This window comes from Dermacentor albipictus, chromosome 9, assembly GCF_038994185.2.
Source record: "Dermacentor albipictus isolate Rhodes 1998 colony chromosome 9, USDA_Dalb.pri_finalv2, whole genome shotgun sequence".
In the NCBI taxonomy this organism is placed as follows: domain Eukaryota; kingdom Metazoa; phylum Arthropoda; class Arachnida; order Ixodida; family Ixodidae; genus Dermacentor; species Dermacentor albipictus.
Window position 1 is genome coordinate 22,540,578 of NC_091829.1, and position 21,775 is coordinate 22,562,352.

The following is a 21,775-nucleotide window of genomic DNA, read 5'->3' on the forward strand; positions in this document are numbered from 1 at the left end:
TCCGCAGCTTGTGCAAGTGAGCCAATCTCAAACCGACGAATTCCCTCCTGAGGCTACTGACAGCGTGACTTCTGGAGAGGGCACGTCGTCGTCTGCTGCGAGATCCGGCTGCTGTCTCGGCGAGTGTGTTCACATCCACAGGAATCGCACAAAGTCCCCGCAGGTATTTCAAATATTTAATAACAACAACAACGACAAAGATCTCACAGCTGCCGTTTTCTCGGCGGCAAAACTATTCGCAAGCAAGTTACTCGAAGGTGGAGTCAGCGTTGACGGGAGAAGCGTCAGCGACGTGACCGCCTACGCCTAACGCTGACGCTCACTCCGGCGGGTTTCAAAGCAGACGACGCAAAGGAGGCGGTGGCCGCGAAGCAGCCCAGCATGAGAGCCAGCGACGCCCAGGCGAGGGCGGAGTCGAACTGACCCAGCTGACCGGCAGGCAACGCCAATATGGCCGCCGATATCAAGCCTGCAGAGCAGCGACGTGAAAGAAGAGGAAGGACAGAAAGGTGCGTTAGGCAGAAAATGCTTCTTCGCACCTGCGCAAAGCTGTGAAGAAAGATCTTTTTGAAGTTTGTTACAATAAATGTTGTTATCGATTTTCGGTTAACTGACCCAGCTGACCGGGAGGCAACGCCAAAATGGCGGCCGATATCAAGCCTGGAGCAAGCAACGTGAAAGAGGAGGAAAGACAGAAAGGTGCGTTAGGCAGAAAATGGTTCTTCTTCGCAGCTTCGCGAAGCTGTGAAGAAGGATCTTTTCGAAGTTTGTTACAATAAATCTTGTCATCAGTTTTCGATGAATGCGTTTTCACGTCTCCAGCTGCCGGGTGCTGCCCTTCAAACCCTCGTTTGGCTTTGGCAGACCCGCTATTGTACACTGCTATTGTATTCTCATAAACATTATTATTATGAAATTGACAATAAGGTAAATACATTAAGTCAAGCTAGATAGATAGGTTATTCGCCTAGGGGCGTATCGTCGTTTTTGGTGTGACAATGTGATTGCCGTTTTGCTCAATTCCTCAATTTGAACCACCTGCACGAAAACGGCTACATTCACGTAATCTCCACGTGACCTCCTCCTATGCCGCGCTCTGTGATTCAGCCAGTGCCGACGTCACACGAGAAGTACGATAGTCCGCAACAGATGGCGCCACTCCCGATTCTTTTTTTTTTATTCTCGTCATTCTCTCGCTTACACAACCTCTGTTCTCGCTACGAATTATGAATTCGTTATTACAGACACCTGTATGGTTTCATTCTAGCACGACTAAATATTTTCTCTTAGAGCTACTTTAAATTATCACCAAGAGACTAAATCGGTTTAGATTGGTAAAGTATTCTTCAACTCTCCTTTCGTCGAGTTTGCGGTGATAGGTTGTAGGCAATAGGTAAGAGACGGAGACACAACAGGTTGACTACTAAGAAGGGCAGGAAGACAAAGCTTCGTCTTTCCAATTTCGCCGCGAAATCCTGGGGCCAGCACGTCATTGTGATCACAGATTTCAAAGGTCTGTCTTTTTCTTTTCGCATTTGGGTTTTGTACCTCATTAGAACGGATAGCTATAGCTGGGCGGGTCGGTAGAACTGCAGCTTCACTTACAGCGCGAACGAACCAACAAGGACAAACAAGAAAGCGCTCGTGCTACGTCTTTCTTCTGGCTATGGTGTTAGGCTGCTAAGCACAAGGTCGCGGGATCGAATCCCGGCCATGGCGGCCGCATTTCGATGGGGCGAAATGCGAAAACACCCGTGCACTTAGATTTAGGTGCACGTTAAAGAACCCCAGGTGGTCGAAATTTCCGGAGCCCTCCACTACGGCGTGCTTCATAATCAGAAAGTGGTTTTGGCACGTAAAACCCCATAGTTGAATTGAATTACGTGTTTCTTCTTCATCCTTGTTGGTTCGTTCGCGCTGTAAGTGAAGATCCAGTAAAAAAAAAAACGCTCTCGAAACTTCACAATTTCAGCGTTGGGCTCTTTTATGGTACTGTATACGTAGCGCATCTCTGTCGACAAAAATTAACTACGCCCGAGCAGACACTGCCAATATTCATGAGTTCTCCAGCAGCTTGTGCGGGGAACTTCAAGCCGGCTCCAACAGCCGTACTTCGTCTTCGAGTACTTCTTGCCCAACGAGAGCCCTTCTTCTCAAAATTAATCCCTGTGTTCGGAAACGCATCTTAACTTGAAAGGCCACGGTCGACTTGGATCTAAATGGCGTCTGTAGTAGGAATAGCAATGAGTGTCTCCAGCCCGTTCAGGTCATATGTCATTTAGATCAAATCACGCGTGAGCTTCAACTTAAGATGCATTTCAGAACAATAGGGGCGGGGGGTGGGGGCGGGGAGGGGAGTAGCAACCCTCTTTTCTGCTATCGCGCAAGGGTAGTTCCCAAATACAGCTCGCGTGCTATTTCCGTTTAGCGCCCACTTCTTGACAGCCGAACGTACTGTTCCAGATTATTAGTGCGAGAAATGAAAGCAAAATATAGAAATGATAAAGGAAGTAAGCGGTGCAAATTTAGAAGAACAGAAACTGCGACGTTGTGCATGCATGAAAGAACAATAAGAAGGGAAAAGAAATCCTAGCCCTCGTACATATAGCGGCACTGAGACAACAGACAGTCACGTGACCTGACCTGCCAGGTGCGTCTCCCAGGCGGGCCTCGCGGCCCCGGCGGCTGACGACATCGACGCGGAGTAGGCGAGCATCATGTGCAGCGCGCACAGGTCCTCCTGGTGGATGTACGTCTGGAAGTGGAGCAGCAGCACCACGGAGCACACCGTGTAGCCGCTGAAGAGGAACATCCAGCGGCCGCACGGCTGGGGCCAGCGCACGGCCTGGCAGGCGGCCAGCTGCTCCAGACTCTGCGCGGAAGCGGCGCGTTCGGTTCCTCAAAGCTGACGCTGCGGGCCCGTTCGATTTGTCCTCCCGGACTGCACTGGAACTGCCCGAGACGCCGCATACGCAACGCTCGTTTGGCTGTGAGCACCGCCTATAGGGAAGGCCGCGGGGGACTGACGGGGGCGGGTAATCGAAGAGGCCCACGAACTAGTGATGGAGATGCGCCAATATCACTTTCTTTTATGCGAAGCATATTACGAGGGCTCAACCCAGCTCCTCAGGCGCGGCGGTGTCGCCTTGAATACCACGTGACACCGTGACGTCACGACAGAGGAGAAGTGGCTTTGGCTCAGCTCTTGCAAGATGGCCTGGGTGGGAATCGAACCAGGGTCTCCGGAGTGTGAGACGGAGACGCTACCACTGAGCCATGACTACGATGCTTCAAAGCGGTACAAAAGCGCCTCTAGTGAATGCGGTGTTGCCTTAGAAACGAGCTGTTTCTAAGGCTCAGGCGTGCGTCGCTTGCTCAGGCGCACATTTCGTTGCCGCGCCGAACGCTGCGTTGCTCGACGCTCACCGCGTCCAATGCGGGGCGTCCAAGGCGAAGCAGAGTAACGCATGAGTTGTTTCTTCGTCTAGCCGAACCAAATATAGCCAAGCAACAGCAGTTCACCAAGCTAAACAGTGGTTCAACAACTAAAATAAAGGCTAGTATGCTTCGCATCCTGGGCTTAACCTTACCTAAGCCACAGCCATTTTTTTCGAATACCAATCGAGTGCGAATAGTAGGCGTCGAATATGGAATCGAATAACGTATGCGCCAACGCAGGCGCATATATTTACGGCAGGAACATTTTAACGCGATACCGTTAAGGAGCCCTTGTCACAAAAAACCCAACGTCGGCGTCCCGCGTCCGGCGTTGGACATCGTTTCGGTGAAAAATTTTCGAACCACCCATACCCACGCTCTCCATGTGACGCAATGAGTTTACTGAACTAATTGAATTTCTCAAGCTAAAATACGTTGACAAACCGTAAACTATTAATTACACGCAACCTGCAGACATGACAGCTCTCGGATTGTAATTTGGCTATACGAGGAAACATAATTTGGTTACGCGAAAACTCAAATAAACCCCTTTTCCGGCGTTTCTACCGTTCACATACCAGCCGCGGCGTCCGCCATTTGCGCGCGCAGGCGCGCGGGTGTCTTGGGGGCCACGTAACGGCGCGCCCGGTTCCTTGCAATACTTCCAGCTGGCGCTCGCCTCCGTCGCATCCCGGCTCACGCAAGAGGCCCCGTTTCTACCACAAGGCTCGCCTTCGTGCATAGCGTTCGCGGCCAGCGTTTCCCGGTAAGCATTACGGTTGCATACGCTCCAGTTGCCGGGAAGCGTGGCAAGCAGTCGGGTATCTTTGAATGCTATCGCGTTCCACTCTTAAATGCGAAGTTTAAGCGTCCTCTAAATTTTTATTTTTCGATATATTTAGGTAAGATGCCTGTATAATGACTAGTGCAAGAAAAGACAGCTAACTATCGGAGGCAATTAAACGACCAATTTTAAACAGAGGATCACCAAACGTCATTAAACAAAGCTGCACAAATAGCCTCTCAACAACAATAGAGCGTGATTGTAAACAAGCTATCCAAAAAGTAACAGCCACTCTATGACTAGCTTTCCAAGAACGGTAAGAAAATGGTTGCCGAAAAAAAAAAAGGATAGTTGTGCAAAATTAAGAAAAGAAAGGCTGCTGAAGGCCTCGTGTGACGTAAACACATGTAAAAGGGCCTGTTGCGCGGAAGAATTAGCTGGTTGTAGCGTAAAAGAAGAAACTGCTGCGTCGATAGACTGCAAAAACGCACTAAATGACAGGCTACAAGCAAAAATCAATGGTTGTGAGGTTGGCTTCCTTTGCGAAACTCAAAACAAAGCTTGCTTTACCCATTTTGTTTCTGCGTTGCTCAGAAAACTTTTGTCGCTGTCACACTTCCGATAATTAGGGAAACCTTGTTCAGCAGACGGTGAACAGAAACCAGGCTTAAAACAGTCCGTTGTGGCGATATTATTGGTTAGTTTTGAGTATTCGCAAATACCGAAGTTAACTTCTGAATGCGAATCGAGTAATGCACACTGACTATCCGTATTCGTATCCGAAACTTCGAATATTCGCCAAGCCCTGCCAGTGGCACTACGGCAGTACGTACAGGCAATAGCAAATGGCCTGCCTAAACCACCCTCCCGAATATTCATTATAATGAAAGGGTAGTTGTCGACGCTACCCATTGCAGCATTGCCTCGCAGTAGGCTGTATAATAGCTATCACTGTATAACAGTTATCGCGTCACGTCGGGTTATGCTACTCGCTTGCGACGACAGACTCACCAGCCTCGCAACGAGCAGCACTGGCAAAGAAGACACGTATTGGAAGCACGGTATCTCCACCACCGCCGGGAAGGCGACGCGGGCCAAGATGGCGGTCGTCTGAATGGAGACGCTGCTGACGCTCATGGCGACGCGACTGGTGCTCTCCGAGTAGAAGGTCAGCCACACGAGCCTGCACGAGGAGCAGAGGGGACACGTGCAGCTGCGGACCTCTGCAATCACGCACCACTTGCTTAAGCTAGCTCTGTGTAGGCCCTTAACTAAAGCCCCTTAAACTTCGTAAAAGTAGCACCACGCTTTGAAGAGTGCCGCTTCCTTCCTCACGCGCTCTGGCTGAGGCCGACGCCGCGTTTCTGTTGGTCTAATAGCATCACGTGGGCCCTCGCGCCGTGCTTCAGCGCCATTTATGCTCGAGAAGCGTCTACGGAGTGGCGAGGAGCGCACGTTGGCGCCCTTGCTAGGCTCGAGCAGTGTAGGTGGCGCCACGGTCGAGGAGGGAGCGTGAAAGAGAGAAGGAACGAGGAGGAGTGAAGGCGGAGGATGAGAGCGTCACTACTTTGCGAAGTTTAAGGGGTTTTACCCTTAACAAGACAGAGGTTCTCTCTGCGGGCTTTCACGCCACTCACGGACAACGAAACTAAATATGGAACACCAATGTGAAGTAGCACTACTACGAAACCAGAGAGAACCCAGCACGCACGCTAAGCAAAGCCAAATAAACAGTGTTTTAAATCAGTATCTTTCTCTTGTTTCAGTCAGGTTAGCCAATTCACGATCTTCCCAGTGGGCAACAGCGGATGTTGAGCTTCAGATAATCGTTCGTCAATGGCGCGTCGGTCAGTCGAGCCATGACACAAGTGTGTACCCGAGTAAGCACGAAGTTTGAAGCGCGTTTCGGAATAGGTGCGATTGAAGAACCCTGACTTTCAGGTGCTTTCAACAGTCGACGTTGATTGAGTAACGCAGTAAAAGCTTCTGCTGTGGTTTTACTTTCGATGAAAAAAAGGAAGTAGGTAATTGCGCGCCGGCCCAGTAGAAGACAGCCAGCGATAGCTGAGAGCCCTTTTCATGCTGACGTAAAGCGCTCTCTGGTGACACACTTGGGACACGTTGTGCGATCTGGAGCGACAGTACATACGGGTGGGGGCTTTTGTGTTAATCGAAGCTTGGCGGCCACTCTGTCCATGCATCTTGAATTACGACGGTTGACTAGAGCACTCTGATAATAATGCACTCTGGTCGCACATTACAGCTTGAGACCCAAGAGAGGACCGGTTGCATTATTAATTTTTTCTGTCCGGCTGTAAAAGTCCGGCTAGGAGGTCATTACTACTATCGCCGTACTATCCTTGATAGACTAATTGGTTACTGGTATTATTTAACGCCCCAGATCCACGCCTGGTTTGCCAGAGTTGTCGCAGTGAAAGTTTTCGAAATAACCTTGTCCACCTGGACGACCCAGGTTTCTTTTCTTTTTATGAATACAGACTTGGGCGATGTGTAAACGACCGTAGCGCGGAATACAACATTGCTCTAACATTGAAGCAACATTCCAACATTGCTGGAAGTCAGCGCTGCGTGTGTCTTTCTTTGTATGTCCTCGAATTCCGCGCTGTGCTCGTTTTGCCACGTTTCATCGCGCACCTCGGCCTAATAGGCGAATGTCTTTTTTAGAGCGCAGCTTTTTGGCGTCCGTTCCTGGGTTTCGCGTAGTCGTCGGCGTTGTCGTCGGCCTCGTAACCAGCTCCGCCCCCTTTCATCCCCCCAGCGCTAGCAGCGACCGACTGATACCGCTGGATGCCGCTGACGCCGCTAGAGAGTCAAGATAACGTGACTGCATAGAACACCGTCGCCGCCATGCAGAAAGAGGAGGAAAGGGTCCCCCCCCCCCCTGTTCTTGTGTGGCGGATAGGGTGCTCTTCAGTTGCCGACGCGCCGGTTATTTCACGTAGGCCCCGGCACGTCCACGAATACGTGACCACCTTCCCACGGCTAGACCTGGTTCTTAGCGCTGCGGAAGCGAGGGTATCATATTGTTTGTGTCGGCATCGGCGGCGTTGTCCCTGAAACCAACTCCGCAGCTGGGGTTGACTCACTATCAGCGTCAGCGGCATCAGTCAGTCGCTGCTATCTCTTCCCTCCTCCCTTTATCGTGTTGTCCGCTTGCTGCACGCGCTTCTGCCCCCATCGTTTGCCGCTGGGTGTACACGCCGCCCCCCTCCCACCTCTTCCTGCGAGTCTCCGGTTGTCAAAGCGCCGGCTCGAACTTAATTCCTTTCTTCGCTCCTCCTCCAATGCAACCCCTGTGCGGTGGCAATCAGAGAGCCAGATCGGTGGCGGCGGATCTGTATATGTGCACCGCCCGAGCCGAAATTGCCGCTGCCGTTCGCCCTGTGCGGTGGCAATCAGAGAGCCAGATCGGTGGCGGCGGATCTGTATATGTGCACTGCCCGAGCCGAAATTGCCGCTGCCGTTAGACAAACAGCAATTTCCTAACACTTATGCGGGAGAACATCCCGTTCCTCTCGCTCGTAACGCGTTCCACGGCTGTGACAACCTCGCGAGGCACTTGTATAGATCTCGTCTTTGAGAATCAAGCATTGGTGTACCAAGTCGAACATATATCAGTCTATTTCTCCGACCACAAAGCTTACTTCATGACTGTAAAGAACTGTTAGTGGAGTCTTTGTTAAAGGAATACGTGTGAAAAATAAAAAAAAAATTCTGTGATAGCGCATACATGTGTTGCTCGATTTCTTTGCCTCAATCTATCGAAAAGGTGAAACAGCTTATTTGCTGCGCTCAAATTTCGCATTAGGAAGTAACGTAATTGTCGGTAATTTTTTTTTTGCATTCCGCCCGCATCTCTATAGAACACACCGGTAATCGAACGTGAGACCTGAAGCTCACAATCAGAACGTCGTAACCGCTGAGCAAGTTGGGCGCGCGGCGACGAGATGTTTGCTAATTCCATTACGTCAGTACATTCAGTCCTAGGTGGCCAGAACTACAGAGGACGCAGTCAATCAATCAATCAATCAATCAATCAATCAATCAATCAATCAATCAATCCTTTCGAGCTAGCGTAAAGATTTCTTATTTCCTCTCGTAAAATCAACTGATGCCTTTGACACTACTCTATACAGGGTGTCCAGCTAACTCAGTCCAAGCTGTTCAACGCAAAAAATATTAAGAGAAACACGGTACAAGATACAATTAAAGGACCTGCGGTGCACGGTCGCCAGATCTCTGACGAGCGAACAGCATAGGGTCTTAAAATCCTGTCTATCGCCGCGTTTTTATGGATTTTTCTTTTTACTTTTTTGAAGGGGTTGGCTAAAGTTAGCTGGGACACTCTAATAATATACGCGTACCTGGCGTTAAGAGACTGGCCGTAAAAACGCGGCGACGGTGACTCATGGCGAAAGCTGGACGAGGAGTCACTGTCGTCGTCCTCTTCGTCGCTGCTCTCCGTCGTCTGCCGTTTCTCGAACGCCCTCTTCGCGAAGGACGAGCAACATCGCCGTCTGCCCGAACGGCCGACCAGCAATAGGCAGACGACTGCGGCCGCGTAGCAGGCGGCCGCCGTCTGGTACACCGTGCCGATGTCGAAGCGCAGCACGTCCACTTGCAAGGCCACGAGCGTCCAGATGGCATGGCTCGCGCAACCCTGCGACGAGGTGCAGAAATCGTCGGACGTGTCTGTTTCGTCGCGATAGCAATTACATGGACACTCCGGGCGAATTTTTGCCGTCGCCGTCGCCGTGATGTTCCGTGTAGACTCCAAGGGCGACAACATCGTCGCCGTGCATCCTACGCTGTATGCGAGAGTGAAATACTTGTAATGTAACGTAGTGTAATATTTGTATCTCAATACTTGTAATGTGACCCAACTTCTAACAATAAATTGTGATTCTCAAAAAAAAAAAGCTCGCAAGTGAAGCCGCCGATTGGGGCTCAATATGGCGCTTGCGAAGGAAGAAAGCTGAGAGCAAACGTATGTCTTCAGTCTAGTAGGTCTTCAGTCTCGCGAAAGGCAGTAAGGTGATGGATGAGGGGGAGGGAGGGGGGAAAGAGGGAGGGAGCGGGAGCCTTGCACGATATAACACAATCGGAAAGGGAGGATACGGGCAAATATGGACATGCCGGGTTTCAGTGCAGATGATGGACATCCATTGGCAAGAAGGTTTGAGGATCCCATAAAGGACATAGAATGCGTTCAGTGGGCTCGCTGCCTAATAAGTTCGTACGCAGGCAAACATTACATTTTTTTTTCTCCTGAATATCGTTGTTCGCATGACTGTTTCAAATTTAAGTAAGTTTTTTATTTGTTGAAACAACGTCACTTGTTAGAGTTACATGGGTGCGTGCTTGCTGCCCTCGGGCGCTGCTCTAGAAATTCTGGCCAGCATCGGAGACAGTCTACGTAGACAGCTAAGAATACAGCTTCGAGCCCAAGTAAGGGAACACGTCTGGAACCGTCGGGAAGACGATGGGAAGGCGCGGCAGTGACGTGACGCCACCCCCCGGCGACAAGCAAAAGCTAAGAGAAGCCAATATTTTTATATGTTAACTCTTTGCACGTACCGACCTACTATAAATGCAACTTGACTTATAATAGGCGCACAGCAAAACATGGCTGTGGCTCTTCTGCGCAGACAACCCGTCCGTCGAATTTCCAAGCGTCCTGCTCAGCCACCATATTGTTCGTGCAGCAACGTAGCCTGCATCGTTTTCGACTTCAAAGCTGTCCTCTCGAATCTGTCTTCTTCGGCGTCTTCGACAGAATTGGAACGAGACTTAACAGGTCCGCGTTGTTCGCTTAGCCGTCTACTTTGACGTCTGCGGCGAGTATTGGAACACAGCCACACTCGCTGGATGGACATCGACGCGCCAAGCGAACACGTGATTAATGCGTGTTCCTTCACCTGCCAGGCGGAGATTCCAACATCGTCGCTGGGGCAAACCACCTCCGCGATGACCGTGACCAGGAAGCCCTGTATGGCGGCAGCCCCGTAGAAGTGACCACGAGCCTTGGCGACCGTAGCGGCGACTAGCGCCAACGGCGAGAAAGGCGGCAGGCCTCTTGGAACGCGCATGCAGAACAGCCTCGAAGACGGACAGGGCTGCGAAAGCACGATGGAGCGCCTTCTCTAAACTGCTGTTGTTATTCTAGTAATGCATTTACATTTTAAAAAGAACTATCGTTGTAACGAACTCATTTGGAACGCAAACCGACTTCGTTATAAGCGGTATTTCTTTAAAAGCGATGGAGCTTAATGAGCGCTATAATGACTTGAGAAGATGAACAACTTCGAATAAAGCTATTTTGCCATAACTAGGGTTTACTGTACTTGGTTCTGGCAGTACGTGACATTTCATGATATGTCACTGGAGCTAAATGACAAATAAATGTGTCGGAATTTGCTCCTCGCGCTACCGTAACACCGAAAACAGGCGGAAATGCAGAAAAAAGTAAAGAAAACTTGACACAACGGCACACACTCTGTACAAGAAAACACCCAAAAAACGTCACTGCAATTTTGTGGCGTTATTATTGCCCTTTTGTGGCTTTCAATCGACTTTCTGACAAGATTCAATTTAATATTATGCATATTTTTGCAAGGACGAACACCACAATTTAAAGTGCAGCTAGAAATGCACATTTCAATAGTACGAAAAGAATGTACATGTGAAGTGCACCATATACATGTATCCCACGTAACTTCTGCCAAAATTTAAAAATGTGCAAATGCCACGTAGCTGCGCAGAGCCAGGGTAATATTTGCCGTCGCTTGGATCAAGTCAGACTATATTTATTATTTCACTTCATTACATAATCAGTTATTAATAAATCGATTTCATTAAATTTTATATTCAGTGCGAAAGTGTCAATGCGAAAATTGTAGACCCCGAAAAATTCCAGATTCCGCTTTCTGTTGCTCAATACGTTGCTACATAAAAACTGTGTTTTTCAAGCTTGAAAGAAGGCATCCCTTTTGAGACTGGGTTCTACCAATACTGGCCACCAATAAGCTCGTTCGCTTTGCCCTTCTAGCATATCTTGATGTTTAAATTATTTCATTCACTAAACAGCCATTTCCTGAAAATAACACACTACACTAAGACAATACTATTCAAACACGTTGCTTCATTGCTAAGGAATATATTGGTAGGTTAGTTGGTTGGCCATTATTTTTGTAGAGGCAGCACACGTTAGATATAGGTATATGTATAGTAACATGGAAGCAAACAAGAGCGCTACTGACCTTCCTGTCGTCTCTTGCTAAGGCTCCACTGGAGATACATTTACATTTTGCCCGACTACTTCACTGAGTGCAGCAGAGCGCCACTCCCCGGTTACAGAAGAAACTGAGCTTCAGCGACGTTATGCGATTTCCACGGCACTGAGTTTCTCGTGAGACGCACCTTACCGGCGCATTCGAACAAACGCAAAAGAGCACGTGTTTACAAAATCTTCACCCATAAATCACCGCGGATTGTCAATGAAGCTCGGTTGTTTGCTTCCTCCGAAGTGTCGCCAAAGCGAACAGCTAGGAAGACAAGCAAGCGCCAAGCTTTGCCGCAAACAATTTGCGAAACTGCCTACAGGTGGCCCGATCGGCGGCACACGCGAGAAGCCTGGCCTTATAGCCTGCGTCGTTGCCTATGCGCAAGGCTGCACGGTTTCTGCACAGGCCCAGCAGTGGTACTCGACTGCAGTCAGAGCTTCATATAGAAACTGTTAAAGGGGAAAGTGCCACCGTGATCCATCAGCTACAGCTACTACGGGAATCAAGGTTAGAACGTGGATATCTGTTCTCCGCGCTTGTGGCTTGAGACGTATCCTGCGGTGTTAATTATTACGCTTTATATCACTAAACTTGCGAGCAATCGTTTCATTTTTTTTTCCTAAACGCCATGAAGGCAATGCGTTTCTGAATACATGCGTGATCATAGCGAAATACTGCATTGATAACGACATCGCCCGTCGAAAATGATCCGTACGCAGACTCACAAGGTCGTCTGAAGCTAGACGGACTTGGTGTAGTCGGATGCATGCAGTCATTACCATGCTGGCGGAATCGTTGTTCTTGCAACTCCTGTGGGCACTAACGCCAGTTTCCTCTATAATAATAGGGGGTCTACAGATGAAAAATATCGAAGGCCATGCTTTTGCTAAGCGCATGCACCGCAAGTGATGCGTCGCATACGCCATGTTTAAGACACCGATCATTAAAGCGAAGCTTCCTTTGCCTGCCATCCCATAGTTCGGCCTCAGTCGGTGGCTCTGGCTGTCGCTGGACGGTATCCCGCCGAACAGTTTCAGCCCTACTTTAAGAAAAGAAAAAGAACCGCGTCCGACGCCAGGATTCCAACCTCGGCCCGCCAGCCCAGTGGCCCAACGTTATGACATACTTCTATTGAGCCAAAACGAACTAGCTCTTTCGAATGGTCACCACGTGTTCAATGTGATGATGATTTCCATACTAAGCACCACACTAACCGTGTATCAGCGAGAAGCGTGTCCGCGTATTGATTACGATGGTTTCCATACAATGGCGCATGCCCACAACGAGCGATTGATTGGCCAAGAAGGTGGTACCGGTTCACATATCGTACCACCAAGTGGCTCTTTTAAGATGGTCGCCACGTGTTGATCATGGGTATGATTTCCTACAACGGCGCGTAACCACAACGACAGAACGACCAAGAAACGCGTCTGCGTTTTGATAATGATGAGGATGATGAATTTTAATACAATGGCACATACCCATAACCGGCGAGCGGCCAGAAAGCGGCCCGGCACATTTAACATAGATAAGAAGTGAAAAAAAAATGCAAGGCAATACAATATATTTGTCACATTGCCTACCATGGACGCACGAGAGCACAAACGGGCGAGCGCGTCAGTTTGCTATACGTCAGAAACGCAGGAACGAAATGGGCAAATTTATCGCATTTCATAAACCGCTTCACGTAGACTTCAACATGTGCGTTCGACCTGCACAATCTGTCTTTTTTTTTTTTTTTACAGGACAGCCACTCACCAATCGGGCGAGGGGTAAGACGCGACCGAGCACCAGCGCCGCCTGTTGGACAGCCACGACGAGGCTCACGTCGCGAAGGGACAGGCCCCGAGACTGGTAGAAGCGGTAGTCGAACGCCCACTGAGACACGTAGCCGGCGTGGAGCAGGAGAAACGCCAGGGTGTCGTACCGAGGAAACCGGCACCGGAAGAGCCGCCTGCGTCGGCAGAACGCGATACAGCGTCAGTAAATTGAGCGGTGATCGCGGGACTACAGTGAACTACAGTGAGTTAGAAGGCATAGAGTTTCCTACAAAATTACTAGAGGGAACTCTGGCGCTGCAGTCGTTGTCCTACCATGGGAATGATGGGAAGTACATGGATTTGTCTGATCTTCGTGCTTGTGGATTCAAACGTTCTTGTGGCTTTGTATATTACGCTATATAAACCTTATTGTCGTATATTTCGGCGCAATCTATATTCTTCGAAGTGCAGAAGACGCCGGGAACGCGTACAATTGCTATTAATTGCAACGATTGAGCTTGTCCAGGTGGCCAAATCGAAACGCGCCAAGCGTCTCAAGGCACTGGCATGCCCGCGATAAATTCATAAGGGCGTTTCATTCGCTTGTCGATACATGCGTCCGTAGCTTAATGGTTTCAACATTAGGCTTCTGTGCTGGAGTCCCTGTGTTCGAATCCTGCCGTCGGGTAATTTTAATGATGTTTATTTAATTATTTATTGCGCAATATACTGTTGAAAATGACGAGTTTACAAAGTCACAAAGCCGTTTGAAGCCAAAAGGACGAAGTTTAGGCAAATCCATGTACTTCCCATAATTCCCATGCTGGGACCAAGGAAACTGTATGTTAGAAGGGAGTTTCTGCGCCAGTTTACGTCGTTCCGACCTCACTTTGCAATGAGCGACACCTACGTTATAACTTTTGCAGGCACAACAAGTACAATAGTACTGAAATCCGACCGAGTGTTCGATTACAACGGAACCAGAGAAGCACGGCGACAGGGCTCACCAGGACGTCTTCTCCACGACGTACTCGTCACTATTGTATCTGTAGTACTCCATCGGCACTGTACTGCTCACGGAACCCTGCAGTGCGATCTTCTTCTTCTCTCTATAGCTCTTCGATGTTGATGATGTGTTGTCGAGAATGGCTGTCGTGGGTGAAGTACGCCAGCGTGGTTGGTCGAACTGCAGGAGCAATAGAAGACGACGACGATGCGCCGCGCGGAATCGTGTCACGCGCCAAACGTCGCAGCGAAAGAAACAACAACAACAAAAAAAAAACGAGCACCAATCGTCGTACTACACGGGTACACGATCGTACACGGTTGTGTACGATCGTGTACCTGGTGCACCGTGCACCGTGTACACCGTGCACAATCGCTAGCTGGCCGTGCACCGTGCACCAAGTACGGTTGTGCACGATTGCGTACACGGTAGCGCCGGTACCGACAATTGTGTACACGGTACACAATCACGGAAATAAGAGAGGAAAGAGGAGGAGGGAGAGCAACGAAACGCTTTAAATCCGATTTTCAAGAGATTTATTTCATTTAACCTTAATTTATTTTTTGAAATAAGTTTTTTCACCGCCCAATTCATGGCCGATCCCCCAGAGTGGGTTGCGCCATTTCACTAGGGAACAAGAACAAGAAGCGCAAAAGACACGTTGGGGATTGGAAGAACAACGGAACGTGGTAGGGTGCAGAGGTGCGAGCTTAATGGGCGCTTGGTCACGAAGCATCTGCCAAGCCGGCTGTACACTTTCCTGCGACCTGGCGTCTACCCGCACCAGGCTTCGCTTTTCCACGAGAGTGACCGCTTCCTGTAGAAGACGGACGACAAGGCGCGATAGTGTGGGGTGCAGGGCGATTGAACCTCGATTCCTGGGCCTTCCACTCGATCACAGCGGGCCAGCTGGAGACGTCAGGCTCTGACACCCCCCCCCCCCTCTCGACGACAAGGCGGCAGTTAAGCACACCTTCACGTCGGCCGTGCGAGACCTGCTCCCTTCCTCTGACCCCAGGCTTCATTCAGCTGGCGCTGCATTGAAAAAAATAACTCCTAGACGCAAATAATAGCGCATCGTCGGCGAACGCTACATTTGCACGCGACATCAGCGTTTGTTACCACTAGATAACTCGGTCAACTCTATTTTGTGCTTTTGAACTTCAGAGTGGGTCTTGCGGTATAACTACCACTGCAACTCTTTTTTTTCTTCTGGGGTAACAAAGGCTCTGCGCAAGAAAAAAAAACAGACAAACACGAGAGCGTATAGCTTTCTGCTTTTCCACTCTCGTTGTTGTGGACTGATTCCTTCGACAGCCACAAGATTGTGCGCTTCACGGCCCATCATGCATACATAGTTTTTTTTAAAACGACAGAGAGCTGACCTAGTTGGTAAGGATTCCTTCTTTGCATTATGAATACATATAGTTCTCCTGACCTGTGAGTGTAGCACAAACAATTACGCAGCAACAACGCACGTGTTAGATTCTATGTGAAGCGAAGCTTTCACTAACCAGTTGGTGAAACGCTATAAATAAAACCTTATAGCATTTCACCAATCGGTTCGTGAGAGCGTGTCTTCACATAGATTTCACATTTCCCTCCTCCGTGTCTGACGTAAAGCAAACTGGTGCGCAATATGTAGGTTCATGTGATCCACTGGCACGTACCCACTCTGGGGGATTGAGCAGGAATTCGGGTAGGTTATAGTAAAGTGTAAAATAAGTCAAAATTTTGTAATAGCTAGGTAAGCTATAATCAAAAGATAGAGATCGTAGAGGCTGAATGATTTTATGAAACTGAAAATTCTACCATGACCATAAAGTAAAAGCAATTCAAGTTCAGTTTTTATATGCAGAGTTCAAATCTCATTGATCCTAAAAGAAAATCTTGAATGGCAGCGTTAACCTTTCCGTCGATATGCCCAAGCATAGAGGCACCCGGAGTAAACACATTTTGAACCGTTAAATCTAAATAAAGAAGGCGGAGTGACGTTTCTAGGGTTCCTTTTCTTAGGCTAATAAATCGTCGACAAGAAATAAAAAAAAATGGCGCGCGAGCATATGCATGCACTCGCGCACACACGCTAGGCAATGTGGCAACTCTCACACTGCCTTGTATTTCTTGATTTCTTATTTATTTCAAACGAATCGGGCCTCTTCGTTGGCCGATCACCAGTTGTGGGCGTGTGCCACTGTACGGAAATCATTACCGTCATTATCGACATGCAGGTGCACTTCGTGTCCGATCCCCCGTCGTGGGTACTTGCCGCATTATGGAAATCGTAATCGTCACCAACATGCGACGATCATGTCGTGTTAGAGCACGACATGCCTCGCCAGCTTCTAGGCGAATCCTCCTTTGTATGTGGCATAGTATAGAAAATATAAAAACATTTCGTATAATTACACGTTTGCATAGGACGAAAGTAAACATAACTGTGCGTATCGCCGTTAGTTTCGTAGAGCATGTAATCACCCGCTTCGCTAAAGCTCCGCTGCAGATAGATTCCCATGTGTGCGTTGGACCTGCACATTTTTTTATATGTTTTGATTATTACTATAATTATTGCGTCCTTGTGCTAGCCGTGAATCGCGAAACCTTAGGGGCACATTACCAGACACAGGGAAGTGGAAATCTCGCTACAAAACCACAATGCCGAATGATAATTGAGTGTACTAGAATGACATCACGACACAGTACATCTTGTAATCACTGCCCCCCAGTTGAAACTCCGTAACAACTCGCGCGGATGGGGCGCTATGTCGCTTTAATATATTTCGGGTACCTATTCTTGCATCTCCATGGTGAGTCCACTTTAGAGGACTGGCCTGGAATCTGCACGTATCAATACAAGTACGTAGCGCTCAAGCTGTCTGTACGTTCGGGCACATGCTCAGCAGCGATTCTCAAGCTACGTTCGGGTGTACAACAAAGTGACCAGAGTTGTCGACTGCGGCCAGACAAGCAAGTTGTCCATTCGAGAGTACGCCTAGTGACCCAAGTAAACAGATACCTAGTGACGCAAGCCAACACATAACTATTGACGCAAGCTACTAACTTGGTTAACAACCTCAGTGTTTGAAAGAGGATAAAGCATGCCGCACAGGTGACGTTCCTAAATAATGATAGTGGCACTAGAAACAAGGATGCCGAAATCTTTATATTTATTTACACAAAAAATTAAGCGATTTCCGAAGAATAAACGAAAAGATGCACCACATCAAACTTGGCCTTCGGCTCCGGCTTTTCGTGCACGATCAGTCCTAGTCCCTGCAACGGGGCTGGTTTCGTGCTCGACAATTGGGGACGAGCTTGCCTCGCGGTCCTTTTCCGTGCGAAAGCTGGCCAGGTGCTGACCCAGGATGGCCTGGTTGACGCTCGGCGTCGCCCCTGGAGTCGCCGGAAGCTGACCTCGCGAGCGACGCTCGGAAACGGGTGCTTCTGTTGCGTTTCCGGCAACGTCGCACCGGCGCTCGTCTTGGTTACGGTTCTGCTTCATGCTGAGAAGGGCGAAGAGTTCCGGAAGGTTTGCTTGCGCGTTGGACGGCGAGCAGCTGCGGGGGCCGCTGTTTGTCGAACCGAACCGGCAGCTCAGGCTTGAACTTCCAGCTTCTGTCGCCCGTTGAAGCAGCGACGGTTGACATCTTTCGAAGCCCCAGGTGCGCCAGCGTCTGGTGGAATGGGCGAAGCATCGGCTGAATAATGGACGGAGCTCCGGGAGCGCTGATTCTGCCAGGCATAGATTCCGACACTGCAGACGTGGAACGATTTCAACGCGAGCAGAACGCGCCGCTCGCGCCAGGACCGCGCATTCAAAGACCGTGCATGCAGGCAGCCAGTGATTGGAGGCCACAGCGGAGCACGCGGGGCACGCACTCATGCGCCCCCCCCCCTCTATGTCACTTCAGCTTTCTCTTCCTTGAGAGACGCCAGCACGCTCTTCGTTGGTACGTTCAGGCTGTTTTACAGCGAAGGTGTTAATGCGTCTAGAAGCGCTCGAAGCCTATGTATACCCGTTTTTGCGGTGTCCTGGAACAACTCCACACCAAACCAAAGCGAGCATTCCCCTCGCCCCTTCCCCCACTCTACGGGACCACGACTGCTGGCTGTCTTGCACGATAGGCCAGTGTCGGACGTAGTGAAAGCACACTCCACGTATCGTGCAAACCGAGGCGGCCCGGACCTACAGGCGATGCAAGTAAGCGCAGACCCGTGTGCTCCCAACGCCAACACGCCGTCGTTGTCATTCCACCATCTACGTGTCATTGTTATATGAATGCATCATTTAACCGCACAAAAACAAGGGACAAAGAAGGAACACACAAGACAGGCGCGGAACTTCAACTGACTCGTGTGTTCAACTGTCTTGTGTGTTCCTTCTTTGTCCCTTGTTTTTGTGCGGTTACATGATGCATTCCAATAACGACCACCAACTAGCCCGCTTATCCCTGCTAATCATTGTTACAGTTCCTTTGTTGTCGTGCCATCGCCATTCCTTCCGCCGTCTCCACGGCAGCGTCGTCTTCACGGCGTGTCGCATCATCGTCATCGCGCAGCGTTCACCGAGTCGTCATTACAATGCATGGTCGCCGTGCCATCATCGTCGTTGTATGTATATATCGGCGTCATTCTGTCGGGAAGCGATTTTATGACATTGTCGTCAGGCGTTCGTCGTCGTATACAGTTATCTTCGTGTGTGGGATGCGCGCTTGCTTGAAGGCCACAGGCTCATATCAATCAATCTGATTGATATGATTGAAATCAGATCAATCAATCCCTCATTGGTGTATGGATGCGTGGCGTCGCGTTGCGCTTCCGCAAATGGATTTCGCGCACGCCCGAGGTCACCTGTGCGAACACCGCCGGCGTCAAAGACACGAAATTGAGCAACGAGCTAAGCCAGACCAACGCTTTAAAACGGCACTGCTCAAAAATGGGCAACTCACCGCAGGTAAACGCTGTCCTGTACAGCGGTGACATCTTGCATTGCTTTTGTTACTTACGACGCATTCTTTGAAGTCATGTTTGAAGCTTACAGCTTTGAAGGGCTTGCGTTGGCTCGTCTAGGCTTGGCCAGTCGGTTCTTTTCCGTCATACGTCTGCTGTTGCATGGTGTTGCCTTGCCGCGGACGGTTTTTGCTTCCCGGTCGGGAAGGGCAATAATCAACAGCGTATCGCATCGACAGGTATAATAGCATTGCGACGAGCTGAGCCTGCGAAGGCCGACCGTCAAGAGAACTGCCAAATTGGTGGGCTACGGCAAATTATAGTTTTGGCGAGTTAAAATCAGAATTCTAAATATTTCCGGCGTGTTACAGGACGAAGACAAGCTAGGCCCCTGTCAACACTTTGGCTCGAACTTGAATCTTCTGCTCTGATGCTGATTGAACCGATACCATTATGCGAAAAGTTAGCGCTTGGTGGCGGCGTTTGCCCCCGAACGCTGTTTTCTTGAAAGATGCGCCTCGGCAGGCATAGCGCAGCAGAAGGATCAGACATGCACTTTCTCTTCTATCGACGCCGATAAATCTTGTAGATTGTCATCGTCACCGATGGCCGGGTTGTCGGCGCCGAATGACTTAGAGCACCAAGCCATGACGTAATGCCGCGTGATGTGTGCTTTGTTTTCTTGTCATCTCTGACGCATGATCGTATCGTTTTGCATTTAGACGCGCAAGTTGTCGCATTACCTGCGCACTTCCATGCTTGCAGTGTATTCTCGACCGTGTGCTGCTATCACCAGAGTTCGAGTGTGCGTTCAATAAACCCTTCCTCCCTTCGCGAACATCCCTCGTGCAATACGCGTGTTTTGGGGAAACTTCTCAGACCCTTTCCGACGCTTGCCCGTGGCGCCGCCATGTTTGATCACGTGGCGATGGTACCACCACATCTGATTTCGCAGCCTCCGAGTCTACAGCGACTCCGCGTGACTCCGGCATGGTCCGGTAGGCCGCTATTTCGGTAGTTATTGCCGACAGCGACAGGAAGGACGACAGGAAACTTTGGCCAAAGTTTTCAATGACTGATAACGGCCGCACAACCATTCTATCATCGCGCCTTGTCCAAATGGTGTGAGCAGCGCACACATAGTATGGTGCGCGTACTAGAAGGTATGACTACAGAAATCAATTTAAGTCATAACAGAAACCTTCTGCACCTGAATTACGATCGTTGTCGCTTACTTTTCGTTTTCTTTTTTCGTTTGCTGATCACGTTGGAACAGCACCTTGTTATGTTTATCGTAGATTTTTCTGCAGAAATTACTAGAGTGAAATGTGGCGCTACAGCAATTTTAGCCTCTCCTGGAAGTCAAAGCACGGCTGATCAGCCAGCGTGGGAATGGCAGGTGCTGTGCATATATTTGCCTAAACTTCGTCTTCCCGCCTTCAAGTTCCTTCGGTATTTTGAACATTGATCACGTTCAACACAATATTAATGTCTCAAAGGTCATTGTTACCTTTTCATTGCCTGCATAGATCACGAAAGATCCGCTTCCTCTTCCACCTACCCTTCTACGAGTATCTGGTCTTCCAACTTTGTCGTGTGGACTTTGTTTCGCCAGCATCAAGTTTTTGTGCTGCACGGCTCGTCATGCATATAGCTTTCCCGACCCGTCCCAATCAGCATCGGAGCAGCCTGTAGTGGCTGAAGGCGCTGTAATGGCACTTATGCTTCTTGCAATGGACATCCCAGGGCAGCCTGCTGCCTGGATTGCACAAATTCATAAATAAAAGCCTGCATGATATCGAGATTTGTGACGACAGAGGAATCAGTTATCGAGCACAACATAACGGTCCTTGGAAAAGAAACGGTTTGCTTTGACGAGTACGAAAAGGCGGCGACGAACTGCGCTCGTGGAAATGACCAGCCTTGTTCAAACAGTAAGGCCCTTGTGAACTTCCATACGGAAGTCCGAGAACTACGGTTGGTTGGTTTACTTCTAGCAACAAGTCTCGGCCTCGGACTGTGGTGCGGGGTTTTGGGGGAACAATCTGGCACAGTGCGCTTACTTGGCGAGGAATAGTCAACGCATTTAGTAATAGGTCTTGTCTACACCCAGACCCCCTGCGGCGGCTCCCCCTGGGTAAAACGGATCTTGAAGTCTTTGCTTTTGTAGGCTGCATGCGCCGGAAGCAATTGCAGGAGTCGGAAATACGTCATGACCGCCATATTTCCGACCTCATCTATCTGTGCCACTAGGCGAGGGACCACTGGCCTACACGACATATGCAGTAGCAAGTATGCACTGACGTCATCAAGGTCATTTTGTTGTGCAGCCAGCACAGTGAACAGCTGGGCTTTATCTCGATGAGTCTGTCTCGAGCAGTACAATGAAAGATGCTGAACGAGGCCACAAAATGGCGTCGTGAAGTCCCGGAATACTCACCGTAGTCCATCTTGCAAAGTTGCGTGATCGACAGCGCAACCAATCGCTGTGCCTGCAACTTACACATTTGTCTTTCAGCACTTCTGACACACG

The 21,775-nt window shown here is 49.5% G+C and overlaps 1 protein-coding gene across 4 annotated transcripts in view; it reads right to left on the reverse strand.

Annotated features, from left to right (window-relative positions):
* LOC135901965 (uncharacterized) overlaps positions 1 to 19,611 on the reverse strand; it is a 37,164-nt gene extending 17,553 nt beyond the window's left edge. The window contains exons 1-6 of one of the 4 annotated variants that reach the window (XM_065431825.1): positions 19,242 to 19,611; positions 14,294 to 14,472; positions 13,285 to 13,480; positions 10,162 to 10,359; positions 5,234 to 5,405; positions 2,644 to 2,872 (exon numbers count right to left, since the gene is read on the reverse strand). In XM_065431825.1, the coding sequence (XP_065287897.1) occupies positions 2,644 to 2,872; positions 5,234 to 5,405; positions 10,162 to 10,359; positions 13,285 to 13,480; positions 14,294 to 14,346 (848 nt within the window). In that variant the 5' untranslated portion in view covers positions 14,347 to 14,472; positions 19,242 to 19,611. Of the gene's footprint in view, positions 1 to 2,643; positions 2,873 to 5,233; positions 5,406 to 8,607; positions 8,904 to 10,161; positions 10,360 to 11,502; positions 11,717 to 13,284; positions 13,481 to 14,293; positions 14,473 to 19,241 lie in introns of those variants that run through there. The other 3 variants (XM_065431826.2, XM_065431829.1, XM_065431827.2) reach the window with 3 other exon arrangements.
* Positions 19,612 to 21,775: the final 2,164 nt, after the last annotated feature.